General features: G+C 38.5%; 2 protein-coding genes across 7 annotated transcripts in view; both read left to right on the top strand.

Moving 5' to 3' along the window:
• Positions 1-6,660, top strand: part of LOC128226521 (uncharacterized) — a 41,443-nt gene extending 34,783 nt beyond the window's left edge. For all 6 annotated transcript variants that reach the window (XM_052936438.1, XM_052936437.1, XM_052936442.1 and 3 more), the window contains exons 3-4: positions 2,954-3,103; positions 3,262-6,660. In XM_052936438.1, coding sequence (XP_052792398.1) covers positions 2,954-3,103; positions 3,262-6,429 — 3,318 coding nt within the window. In that variant the 3' untranslated portion in view covers positions 6,430-6,660. The remainder of the gene's footprint in view (positions 1-2,953; positions 3,104-3,261) is intronic.
• Positions 6,661-11,344: 4,684 nt separating this feature from the next.
• LOC128228889 (uncharacterized) lies at positions 11,345-14,025 on the top strand. Its single transcript, XM_052940434.1, has 4 exons — positions 11,345-11,484; positions 12,366-12,573; positions 13,003-13,210; positions 13,663-14,025. Exons 1-4 carry the CDS (start codon positions 11,415-11,417, stop codon positions 13,783-13,785), a joined length of 609 nt encoding a protein of 202 aa, XP_052796394.1. The 5' UTR covers positions 11,345-11,414; the 3' UTR covers positions 13,786-14,025.
• The last annotated feature ends 330 nt before the right edge of the window (positions 14,026-14,355 follow it).

Here is a 14,355-nt window from a genome sequence, read left to right on the forward strand (position 1 = left end):
ATGACGAGTAGCCAGATATAATTACTAACACAATGTGACGAGTAGCCAGATATAATAACTCACACGATATGACGAGTAGCCAGATATAATAACTCACACAATATGACGAGTAGCCAGATATAATAACTCACACAATATGACGAGTAGCCAGATATAATAACTTACACAATATGACAAGTAGCCAGATATAATAACTCACACAATATGACGAGTAGCCAGATATAATAACTAACACAATATGACGAGTAGCCAGATAATAATAACTCACACAATATGACGAGTAGCCAGATATAATAACTCACACAATATGACGAGTAGACAGATATAATAACTCACACAATATGACGAGTAGCCAGATATAATAACTTACACAATATGACAAGTAGCCAGATATAATAACTAACACAATATGACAAGTAGCCAGATATAATAACTTACACAATATGACAAATAGCTAGATATAATAACTCAGACAAGATCGCAAACACAATATGATGTGTGCCCAGACATAATCGCAAACACAATATGATGAGTAGCCAGACATAATAACTAACACAATATGATGTGTGCCCAGACATAATCTCAAACACAATATGATGTGTGCCCAGACATGATCGCAAACACAATATGATGAGTAGCCAGACATGATCGTAAACACAATATGATGTGTGCCCAGACATGATCGCAAACACAATATGATGAGTAGCCAGACATGATCGCAAACACAATATGATGTGTGCCCAGACATAATCGCAAACACAATATGATGATTAACCAGACATAATCGCAAACACAATATGATGAGTAGCCAAACATAATCGCAAACACAATATGATGTGTGCCCAGACATAATGGCAAACACAATATGATGAGTACCCAGACATGATCGAAAACACAATATGATGAGTACCCAGACATGATCGGAAACAAAATATGATGAGTAGCCAGACATGATAACTAACACAATATGATGAGTACCCAGACATGATCACAAACAAAATATGATGTTTACCCAGACATGATCGCAAACACAATATGACGAGTAGCCAGACATGGTCGCAAACACAGTATGATAAGCGTCCAGACATGATCTCAAACACAATAGGATGTTTGCTCTGACATGATCACAAACACAATATAATGCGTGCCCTGACATGATCGCAAACACAATATGATGTGAGCCCTGACATGATCGCAAACACAATATGATGTGAGCCCTGACATGATCGCAAACACAATATGATGTGAGCCCTGACATGATCTCAAACACAATAGGATGTTTGCTCTGACATGATCGCAAACACAATATGATGTGAGCCCTGACATGATCGCAAACACAATATGATGTGAGCCCTGACATGATCGCAAACACAATATGATGTGAGCCCTGACATGATCGCAAACACAATATGATGTGTACCCAGAAATGATCGCAAACACAATATGATGGTACCCAGACATGATCCCCAAAATAACATGGTGAGTACCTAGGCATTACTACAGGCATGACGTGGTGAGTACACGGGCATAACCGCAAACACAAAATATTAATACTGAAACATGACCGAAATTATGATATGGTAGGTACCCATGGATTAACTACAATGTAAGTACCAACACAATGCGGCGAGTATAAAGGGATGTTCGCAAACATGAAGTATTGAGTACTTGAATTGGCACCGGACAAGAAATATTGAGAACCTAGACTTGACACCAAACATGAAATGATGAGTGGTGAGTACCTAGACTTGTCACAAAACAACTAAGCATGAAATGGTGAGTACCTAGAATTGAAACCAAGCATAATATAGTGATTACCTGGACTTGTCAAAATACAACTTAGCATGAAATGGTGAATACCTAGACTTGACACCAAACATGAAATAGTGAGAACCTGGACATGACACCAAACATGAAATAGTGAGTACTTACACTTGACACCAAACATGAAATAGTTAGTACCTATACACTTGACACCAAACATGAAATAGTTAGTACCTATACACTTGACACCAAACATGAAATGGTGAGTACCTGGACTTGACACCAATCATGATAAAGTGAGTACCTACACTTGACACCAAACATGAAATGGTGATTCTTAGTGTTGACACCAAACATGAAATAGAGCGAACCTAGTCTTGACCCCAAACATGAAATGATGAGTACATAAAACAAATAAAAAGGTGGTAATGTCCCCAAATCTCCAGACATGACGTGTTTGTTTCAGAGATGACAGGAAACACTAACTGCTGATTGGACATGAACAATTCAAAACAGTGTTGGAAATATGACAGTAGTTATCAGTTTGTCAACCACATGGCCATGTTATTGTCATAAAAGTAGTACTGCCTCGTTTCGATCCAGAATTTAGGTTTATCGTAATATTCTTTTGCTAAAAACGTGTTTGAATTTATCGTCTTGTTTTTGTTTGTTGTTGAATTGTTTCCATATGTCAGGCTTCCTCATAACCATAGAGGCATATACGGTACTGATATCATTAACAACAACACCTGTTGTGTTACCGCAAAGTATTTGTGCCGTGTATTGGCTATACAGTTAGACCACAGGAAAAGAATGACTATAAAATGAAGGGAATCAGTAAATGGAGGTGGGTGGTATAGACCAATGAAATTGTAAGCTTTGCAGTTTCCGCAAATATTATGTAAAGACGTCTTCTGTCGAGCCAAGTCTATTATTGCTTAGCCATCATTTAAGGCACTATTGCTGGCGTAATTCGATGTCCGCGAGTATAGATTCTACACTATAGACGGTCTCCCAGACTATTTACTTCATCGTAATAATATGGACTTATAGCAATTTATATAGCACCTTAAACCGCAGATAATAACACTCAAACTATGAAATAATTAAGTGTTGCTACGGAATCCTCGACTTGGCACAAACTAAAAATAACATGAATCCAAACTGTAATGGTTCCCGTTCTTCACAGATGGCGCCGGCGATGGAGACGAGGGACGATGGCGGAGTAGCGCAGGGGACGGATCTGCTGGACCTGCTCACTTCTGCCCGAGACGGGCTTAACTCTTCCCGCTTTGATGAGGCAGAAACAGACTTCCTCAAGCTGTACAATGAGATCCAGGTGTGTGGCTCTATGTATTTGATATCGTTCGGTATTCTATTTCATTAGACTCTGGTAAAAACGTTGTTTTTCATTATCGAAGTGTTTTTACTCAACTCATTTTTGAATTATACTTGCATTTCCTTCGTTTTTAAATCATGCTCTGTTCGCATTTCTAGGAAAAACCGGAAGACAACGGTCGGCTGTTAGTAGATACCCTGATGGGCCTGGCGGACATCTGCATTCGGCGCTCCAGGATGTGCCGCTCTAACCCGCTGGAGTGGCAGTGGCTGTGCCTTCACGGCATCGCCCTGCTCCAGTACACGGCGGAATTCTGTGAGTCCGAGTTTGAAACCCAACAGGACAACCAGGCCTCAGAGTGGTACCAGGAGCAGAAGGCGGCCGCCGAAATGAGGTGTCGCCCTCTGGAGGACGCCTTCACACGCGCTCTCTACAACTGCCTAAAACACGACGCTAACTTCTTCGACCCTTTTCAGTCATTTTCGTTACCAACTTCTTCTCTCGTACATCAGCGAAAGTCAAATGTGTTTCCACTCAGTTCTCACTTACCGCAATACCTGTTGGCAACAAACATGAGTTACAGGATGACGGATAAAGGCCTAGCGAAACAAAATTCGGATGATTCTGAAGTGGCTGTGGATTGGCTAGCAAAATTTGAATTTTACTGTAAGGACAGATTGCAAACCAAAGACCATAAGTGTGTGACTGAAAAAGTACTTCGTTCAACCAAGAGTGGTGCCGCTGATGAAGAATCAGAAAGCATCATGTCGGACAATTCCGACAATGACTCGCATGGTTCTCTTGACTGGGATCATAGTGATTTACAGGGAATTGAAGAAATAACTTCGGATGTTACTGACAAAGATTCGCCGGTGAATGAGTATTCTCTTGAGCTTGAACTTGCCTCAAGTGATACTGAAAATGATGGCTGGGATTTTTTTCTACACCAGCGAAGAAACTGCGATTTTCAAAGTGTTGTGCAGATAGCTACGAAGGAAGATAAGAATGAGATTGACTGTGAGATTCCCACTTATTCAAAAGAAACACTTGATACGTTCCAACAAGAAAAAAAAGAAAAGAAGCATCGCACAAAACACATAGAAGCTAAGGACATTGTTTCACCATTACATGCTCATAGTATCAGTCTGACATTGGCAAGGTCGTTTTGTAGACTGGCAGATAAACTCGTACAAGAAGAGGAGTATAAGAAAGCGGAAATTGTGTACGAGAAAATAATGGACATTATCGATGCTATTCAGGACGGTACAGCGGGAATGCTGAGGTTTAGTGCTCGGATAATGAAGAATTTAGGAACGGTTAAATCCAAACAAGGAAAGTCATCGTCCGGGCTGGTTCTTCTGAACAAGGCGTTACACACATACAGGGACTTGCAGGACGAAGAGGCTAACTTTGAAATTGCAGTCGCGTTAATAGAACTTGGAAACGGCTACATTGTTGGGAAGAATCATGAAGATTCTGTGTTCAATGACGTTATCATTGCAATATGTGATTTTTTCGAAAGAGATTCATGTGATTCACAGTCTACATCAAACTCGAGTTCCGTTCAGTCGCATATTTCACAAATGACGTCATCACTGACGTCAAATTCTGAGGAGCGTTACGTGGAAGAAGCAGTCACGTGTTACACTGAGGCAATCTCATTATTGGATGCTTATGAAGCAGACGAGAAACAAATTGACATGTTTGCCAAAGCAATAATGCGACTTGGGGATTGTCATTTCATGCAGAAAGACTACGATAAGGCTTTAGAATGCTACGAAAAAGCACTAGGGATGTTTCGATCGAATAACACTTTCGGTCGCGACTCGCTCATGGAGAACGCGCACGTGTTGTGCATGCTGGGCGTATCGAGCTTCATGCTGCACGTGTATCCACGTGCCGCTTCCGTATTCGAGACGGCTCTTCACATGGTCCGGTGCGCGTATGGGTTCAAAAGGACATTTCTTAACGGGATGTTGCAATCATTAGCAGGCATTACATATTACAAAATGAAAAACTACCACAAATGTGTGTCGATGTGTTATCAAGGATATGAAACTTACTGTGAACTTTTTGGAGAAGGAATGTCGAGGTTGGATAAGCAGAAATTCTGGCTAGTCTGCCAGACGCTTTACGTCATGGGTAACTCATACAACATCCTAAACCTCCAGCTCAAGGCCATGAAATACCTAACAATAGCACGATCCTTGATGAAATCATGCAAGAGCAGAGAAAGGCGCCAGTTCATGCGAGTGTTGCAGATTTTGGGCGACTGCTACTTTGCCGAGTATGACTACAAGACCGCGCTGTCGTTTTACAATGAGGCCCTGGAGTATGGGGAGTGCGAGAGTCAGATCTCGTTCGACGAGGTGTTTGACCCGAACTGCGCCTCGGACGAGATGACGATCCATAACCACCTGGTGAGCAAGTCTGCGGAGGCGCACCTGTCCATGCATCAATACCAGAACGCTGTGCACTATCTTGAGCAGGCACACGACATGCAGGAGGTGATGGGCGAGGACATCCGCGGCGACCTCATTCACACGCTGCATCAGCTTGGACACATGCACTCTGCCGCCGGTGACGTGAACAAAGCCATAGAGTCGTACCGCGAGTGTCTAGAGGTATTCCGGGAGATACACAAGGGTCAGCTCGGGCCTGAGATGTGCACCACATTAGGAAATCTCGCCGCTATCTGCTACGTCAAAGCGTGCATTTCTGAAGACATGCGAGAAGAACAAGCCATGATTGAATCCGCAGACGCATACTTCAAGGAAGCGTTATCATTGGAAACCCACGCTGAAGTGTGCGTCAAATACGGAAACTTTCTATTTAGTCAGTGTCATTTCGACGAGGCAATCAACCATTTACGGAACGTGCTTTGCAGCGACCGAATTGCTACAGACATCGTGTACAGAGGACTGGAGAAGGTGACACTTCCGGAGCTGCTTCAAGACGAGGTTGACACACAGGAGGAGATCTGCCTCCCCTCCAGCTGCCTCGCTCGCTACCTCCTTATTCTGACACACAAAGCGCTTGGCGAGATACTGGATGCAGAAGAACACCTAATCTGTCTTATGGAGGAGGTTTGGGAGTACGATGTGCCGCTCCTTTACTCGCTCCTCGGGTACGCCATGATGGAACTAGCCCTGTTTGAGGAGGCGGCCGAGAGCTTCCGTTTGGCAGCGGAAGATGAAGAGGAGTATCAGCTGGCAGTGGAGAACTTCTGCATATGCCTCCTCATCTTGGTCGCTAAGACGCTCATTGCTGGGACTGAAAATATATGCCATTTTCTGATGCAAAATAATAGGGCAAGTTGTGTGTGAACATGTTAACACTTGGTTTATCCATATATGTATGTCCGTGTGTCGTCGCATTTCACGTATACTTCTGAATTCCATTTGAAATGATACATGAGTTTTAAATATGTTTGCACTACGTTAGTACAATGGTACTAGTAAGATATTAAGTTTGAACATCAAACCTATACTAAAAACTATAATTATACAGACTATATAGTATGGAAGAGAATATCGTATATATATATATATATATATATATATATATATATATATATATATATATATATATATATATATATATATATATATACAGATGATGTGATCATGTCATGTCACTTGTTTTATGTCGACTTGTGAGTAACAGGACAAATTACACCAATTCGGAAGTGCCTACGCATTGTCACATGCCTTATTTCTTTTAATTAACACATGTCAGTGAGTCAAAGCATGGTAATACCATCTCAGACCAATGGCTACCTTCCATATTTGTAGGTTTTGAAGCTGAATAGTTTATGGTTTCAAAACAATGCTGGACATGCTGGATCTACTTGATCTACTTTCTATTGTTTACATTTTCACCGCATTGTTTGTCCTCATACACTGGATATGATCATTTTACCGAATACAGACAGAGTCGTTACGATCAACCGATTTTATTTTCCTTAAGAGAAGTTTAACATTTTTCTTACGTTGTTTAATGTTTAGTACACAAGTGGAGCTTTCTCCCAATGTGGTTTTGGGTCATTAAGCACTAGAAATCAGTGTTATCTTGCATGCAAATTGGTCAATTGACAATAAAATATATAGGAAATGTTTTAGTGGTGATTGGCCTAATGAAAAGACATGTCGCAATAATTATGTCGACGTATCTCGTTAATAAGTGAACAAGTCAACATGATTATTGCTACATGTCTTGTTAAAACTCACAAGTCGAAATCAAGTCCGCATGAACACGTGATCACATCACCTGCATGTACGATATGCTCCTCCATACTCAGAGCTGTCGTATTTATATGTATTTAGGCTTGCTTTTAACTTTTACGTACATGTTTGTTTTGTATAAATGGAACTTTCTTCATCAAGTTGGATTTTTAAAAATAATTGTTATTGTTGTGCGTTCATGCAGTATGAATGCTTGGTCGCGATTTTGCAAATCCATGAAGCGCGCTAAAATGATTTTGGTTGCAATATTTTTTGGGTTTATCAAGAAGATTATCGAGAGTTTTTACTTCGTGTTTTACATATGCATGACCGAGGTCTTTATGCGAAACTCCGCCTACAGATGTCACGAAAGTTCGACCTTTTCATGCAAAATGAACGCAAATTTTATCGTACAGAAAACCAAGTGCACCAGGTATATTTTACTGTAAAGATTATAGAAATGACGCTGCTATGATATTTCGATGAAATGTTTAATCATTGAAAAACGGTTTTAATTATATACTGTAGAAAAATAGTAAACATGTACTTGAATCATTGTATAAATCATTGACGATTTTTTATTTGGGACTTGTGTTGTTTCTATTGACTTAATTGTTATATATTATTATTATTATCATTATTATTATTATTATTATTATTATTATTATTATTATTATTATTATTATTATTATCTTTTTCACCTTTTTACTTAAACTGCTGACTTCTTTTAATCTTAACATACTCGCACGCGTATGGGTAAATACACGTTCCATTGTCATTTCGTTATTATCTATCCTCGTACGGTACTAAATGACCCCATACATGCTTTGTAAATGATTTGATATACTTTGTGCAATCTCTTGATCCTTTGCAAAACTATGGAAGAGTATATTGTATTTCCGGAAATGTTATCATGTCGAATTGTTTTATTTCGACACTCGACATGCGCTTTAATTATGCAGGCTCATACAGTTAATAAGTGAACGTTTCGAATTATTTATTTCGACGTATCTAATAAATTAAAAAAAATAAACACAGAGTCGACCGAATTATTGTGACTCGAGTTAATACTCGCAAGTCGATATAGAAATAGCCAACACGACTAGATGGTAACATCATTTGCTCATACGGTATACTCTTTCATACAATATTAAAAACAACAACAGTCAGATTGGCGTCAACACACACTGTATGGTGTTAGCCAGGGATTGGCCTCGTCAACATACACTGTATATGGTGTTAGCCAGGGACTGGCCTCGTCAACATACACTGTATATGGTGTTAGCCAGGGACTGGCCTCGTCAACATACACTGTATATGGTGTTAGCCAGGGACTGGCCTCGTCAACATACACTGTATATGGTGCTAGCCAGGGACTGGCCTCGTCAACATACACTGTATATGGTGTTAGCCAGATTGGCCTCATCAATGCTTCTTTTTGTTTTGATATAACTTTTTAACAGATGTCATTTACTGACGAAATGTGATATAACATACGTCAAAATACTTTAATACCTTTTTGAATGTTCGAATATGTATTTTACTACACTGCTTACAATAAATAAAAATGTATCACAGCTGAGTTTCTTTTCTGTAAACATTCCACTATTATCATTATATTATTGATACAATTTGTTCCAAAGCATAATGTCTTGAAAGTTATTTTATCAGAATGGGTCATGATGGAAGAGTAGATCATTTTTACAGATAATGCGAACATGTAATCATGTGTACTTATTTTATGCTATTTGGCCAGTTACAACACGATATATAGCAATAATTATTTTGATACACAGATGATGTGATCATGAAGTCGTGTGGACTTCTTTTATGCAGAATCGCCAGTTATGACACGATATGTTACAATATCTCGACTTGTTCACTTATTCACGTAGTTTAATTTGTTAAATATCACGGTTAAGATGGAAAGCGAATTTTTTGTTGCTAGGTACAAAGTCCCTGGGTGTTTTCCCAAAATAGTGTCATTAATAAATGCGATACCGTTGTACAAGACGTTGTAAGGTTATTTATTATACCTTTAAAATAAGATAAAAGAAAATCGTATCGTTTGGCATTATATTTTTCGACCTCAAACACGATAAGGTCTAGTCTAGTGTGAATGTCCTAAATGCCGCTCAAGGTTGGGGTCGGGGCTTACACTAGCGGATTTAGAGGGGGGGGGCACCCGGCGCGCGCCCCCTCTAGAATCGTCCAAGTTTACTTTTTTATTTCAATATGGGAGAAGGTAATAAAATACCCCCCCCCCCCAAAAAAAAAAAAAAAATGCACCAATTCCGACTACAAATTGTTAAACTTTTCTTGAGTGAGTCACCTCAAACCCATGCACATAGTTTTTGCCATACACTTTCGGTTCTGAGGTAGGGGCGTATGCCAAAGGTTGCGCCCCTCAGTTACGCCCCGTCTAACGTTGATTGCTGGATCCGCCCCTGACTTATACTACTAGTATCTTAAATGAACTATGTCAAAAGTGTAAGCCAGATACATGATGTTTAATGAAAACAAGTGTCGCTGTAATTTTAATGTTGATTAAATATGCGTTTAGTTTTTCTATATCAATTTAACGTGGAATTATATTACTCTTGTTACTTGATTTTCGGCGTTTTTCTTCGGAAATTTCGCAATACGAGGGGAGATCCAAAAGTTAATGGAAACCGTTTTATAACATGATTTTCAACGATTGGTTCCATTTTAAAAAAGTTATTTATCAGGAAATCACGCAATTGTTTGAAATTAATCCTGCAATGAAATTTCCTATATTGTTTATTTGGAATTCCGTTCATGTCATCATGTCATTCATGAAATTATAATGGTTTGAAACTATTTCTTTTGAGTCGTGCATGTCTGAATTATTCGAACATTTGAAAATCTGACACATGCATCTCCGGAAAATAAGAAAGAATGACGTCATTGAACGTAAACCAATGTTAAGACTGCTATTCACGCCCATGATACCTATAAAAGAAATGAAATGACACTTTGGATCTTCTCAGTGGAAATAAGGAGTGAGTTATCATAACTTTTTTTCAAAGGAATGGGAAAATGTAGTATCATTCGCAGTGTCTCTGTTGATATCAGAAATACCAGGAAACATTATTTTATAAGTTGGATAGTAAAAGCTCAATTTCTTTTTATTCAAACTGTCCAAGTTATTGAAGTCCGTATTGTTCCAAACGGTATGCAGCATATGTAATATTTGGTATATACAGAGAAGTACACGTACGGCGCGTTTTAAACGGTTTGAAATGCCGTGAATATAAATTACGGTTACGATGGTTTGACGTTGTTATTACTGGTATGACGTTGCTATGACTGGTATGACGTCGCCACGTCATGCATTACGTCGTTCTGACTGGACGTCATTATGACTGGTAAGACGTCATTATGACTGGTATAGCTGGTGCCACGTCGTCATGACAGATATGACGTCGTTATGACTGGTATTACATCGCTTTGGCTGATATAACGTCATGACTGGCATTACATCGTTGTGGCTGATATGACGTCGCTATGGCTGATACGACGTCGTTATGACTTGTATGATGTCGCAATGACAGGTATGACGTCGTAATGACTGGAATGATGTCGCAATGACAGGTACGACGTCGTAATGACTGGTATGACGTCGTTTTGACTGGCATGACGTTATAACTGGTATTATTTATAGTGTGTACATAGTTCAATGTTCGAACATGCAATTGGACGTACATACACACTAAAGATATTCGTTTAAAACGAGACAGTCCTTCAGTCAGTATGAATCAAGCTGGGCCCACGAAGTTTTGGATCATCCCTCGTACATGTAACACGTGTGTGCATTTTGCTCTTGGTCGGTGTCCTAATTTTTAATCAAGTGTTCTCGTTGAGGAATGAAGTACATGCAACTAAAACAGACAATTCTCTTTACTCATTCAACTATCATTCTTTCACCCAGTGGACTTTGGAACCTGAACAGCTGATCACACAATTAATCTTTTTTTGTCGGTTATCTTTTCCTATATAAACCAGATATTCCTGATAGTTGCTTCACCTTTAAGGCGAAGTCGGGAGAAACTACAAAAGTTTTCAACATGTTTAAGGCTATTGTGATTGCGGCTTGTCTAGTGAGTGCCCGTGCGGCCGTTACATGGCGTGACTGCGGTAAGGATCTTATATTTCAATACGAATAACAAAACAATCGGCATTGTCAGAATGGTTTTGATGAAATGGTAATTAAAAAAACATACTGCTCCGTAGTTTTCTCACGATTAATCAACCCTTATATATAATATATAGACAAGGGTTGCATCACCAATTGAACAATTCTCAAAACGATAAAATAAACAATGTATTGGAGTTAAAATAATGTTGTTTTTTATTTGTAAAGACTTTTGAATGACCGAAATCCATAAAGTGTTGGTGTATCAAGTTAGTATAAATATGATGGCATTTGGACACGTTTGCAAAAATCAAAATAAGAATATTACATGTACCTAAGTAAAACTCGCGTTGTGTGCAGTGTTGTATGAAACTAAGTATCCAGTTTAATGAAGAATCATAAGTTATAACTCCGATCACTTTATTTTATTTGTTTTTATTCGTTATTTATTTATGAATTGAATTCACCATAAAATTTGCGAACGTCACCAATTAAGAATCGTTTTGGTAATTTATCGTTATTTTGAATTCTGAGCACAACGGTTGTATCGTGCAATTTCATTGGCGACACATAAAATGGCGAATTTAACAAATTTACAGTGCTGTGTGAAAAATCGGTGTAATGTGCTCTTGTTACATAATTATTTTCGCTTTGCGAACCCGTGTCAGAATTGCGCAATCGGTGTTTTTTCTCTTGTCTATAGATTATATAATTATATATGGTAAAACAGTGATCAGACACCCCTGTGTTTGTAGACGAAAGAAATTTAAAAATATGCCTAAGAATTCTATCATTATACCTACCGTGACTTTGTCATCATATTGCATTCAATCGTCACAAAGAATTTCATGAAGTAATATCAACCAGCGTTTTACAACCACAGCCACAAAGGGTAGCCAAACAGCGGTGACAGTGCATGCGATAGACCTCCGACCGAACCCCGTAGTATTCCCGGGAGAGCTGCACGTGGACTTGGACATGACCGTAAACCAGAAAATGGATCAGCTCTTTGTCGACGTTGAACTGTGGAAGAACACATCCTTTGGAGAATCCAAAATCCCATGTATCGGAGACACCAACATCGGCACATGGTATGTGATATTTATGAAGTTCAGCATTATTAGAAGGACAGAGAGAATATATATTTAATTGGGAAGATAATTCAATTATATTGTAGATAAACTTTACTTCTCATGACATGACCATGAAGTGTCTAGAGTCCAGCGCATTCGGAACTCCTCGGCCATTTTTATCGAAAACAACCTCGGATGTATTATGTCTCAACTCTTGGGAATCTTAATTATTTTTGCAATAACACACTTCACTGGCAATCAATTTAAACTTAGATCAATAAATACAACTCTAAAACAATACATTTGATTAATGATATAATTAAAAAAAAAATACGAACTACTTCAACTGATGTACCGGCATACATCCGAGGTTGTTTTCGATAAAAATTGCCGAGGAGCTCCGAATGAGTCCAGCGATGTCCAGCATGCTTTCTTTTTTGCTTTTAGCCAAAATGTAGATGCCTGTGCAATTCTACCGCGGATCCGAAACGGTTCCTCAGTTGTATCATCGGATCTGGGCCTTCAGTTAGACAAGATTCTCCTAACCGCGCTTGGGCACCAGGGCAACTGTCCCATCAACCCGGAGAATATTACTCTTCATAACGAGCACATCACACTTCAGGCTCTACCAGCTGAACTCAGCCTTATTGCCACGGTAAATATGTAGTTCTGTAGCAGTTACCTTTAGATTTCCTTTAAAAATAACAATACTTAGAATAAGTGAATAAAAAAGAAATCACAATCGTTGTTAAATAAAAAGTTTAAAAAGGTGAAAGTTGACGTTTAGTTTAGTTTATTGACTTTATTCAGAAATATATGTCGTCATAGTCTCCATGAGTATAAGAGGATCTGAGAAATGATATAAATATATATATAAGCAGTCAATAGACAAATGCAATATTAATATTATCCATATAAATATAATATTACTTTACATGGATTACAAAATCAAATGAGAATTATAGATATAGATATATACAAAACATGTCAATATATCAACTATGTTACAGCGAGATATCAGCGTGTATAAACGTTATATATATGTTTTAGTTGTATAAAGATAACTAAACGCTTGCAATTGACTGGTTGTAACTTTTTCTACTTTAGGGGGATTACAGAATCGTTTTCAAGATCAAGGATGACCCGACCGCAACTGACAACATCGGATGTCTCGAGTTAAATGCCGGCATTCGTAGGAAAACTGATCCTGCATCGGCAGTCGGCAGATAGACATTCTGATGATCAGTCGCAAAATATATATTTTCCTCGTGTCGTTTTTTCATCAACATATTCTTAGTATTCCTGGAGCTGAGTGAGTGGATAAATATGATCTCCGATGTGTTTTGTGGTTTTAATTGGACTGCGTGTCCGAAATGTTGACGTGTTCTTTGAACCACATACATCGATGTATTATAAGTATATCTGATGTATTGTAAACGCTGCTTATTTTCAAAATAAACATGAAATAATTTTTGTGTTATTTTTATTATCCTGGAACATTGTACATGTAGACATAGATTTGGAACCTGGTGGTAGCCATGTTGCAGATGTTTATGCACTGGATATATGGTCATGGAATTTCAAATGTCATAATAAATCCTAAAAACCTTCTCAATTTAAGTCAGATTGATGAGTCTTGATGCATGTGTATACATAAAACTATAAAAAAAGTACTGTGAACATAGTTTCGTATAAATAGCTTGAACATGTTTTGCCCGATGCCATCAACACCACCACCAATTCTAAGTTTTAAAACAGACAAACTTATTACTGAAACACAATTAAAGAGCTCCAGACAAA

Source organism: Mya arenaria, chromosome 3 (genome assembly GCF_026914265.1).
Source record: "Mya arenaria isolate MELC-2E11 chromosome 3, ASM2691426v1".
Classification (NCBI taxonomy): domain Eukaryota; kingdom Metazoa; phylum Mollusca; class Bivalvia; order Myida; family Myidae; genus Mya; species Mya arenaria.

Bases quoted from the DNA above. Each gene is read 5' to 3' on its own strand.
- LOC128228889 (XM_052940434.1), top strand. From the start codon at position 11,415: ATGTTTAAGGCTATTGTGATTGCGGCTTGTCTAGTGAGTGCCCGTGCG. The intron at 11,485-12,365 runs GTAAGGATCTTA...TTACAACCACAG, and splicing joins CGTTACATGGCGTGACTGCG to CCACAAAGGGTAGCCAAACA. The intron at 12,574-13,002 runs GTATGTGATATT...TTTTGCTTTTAG, and splicing joins GACACCAACATCGGCACATG to CCAAAATGTAGATGCCTGTG.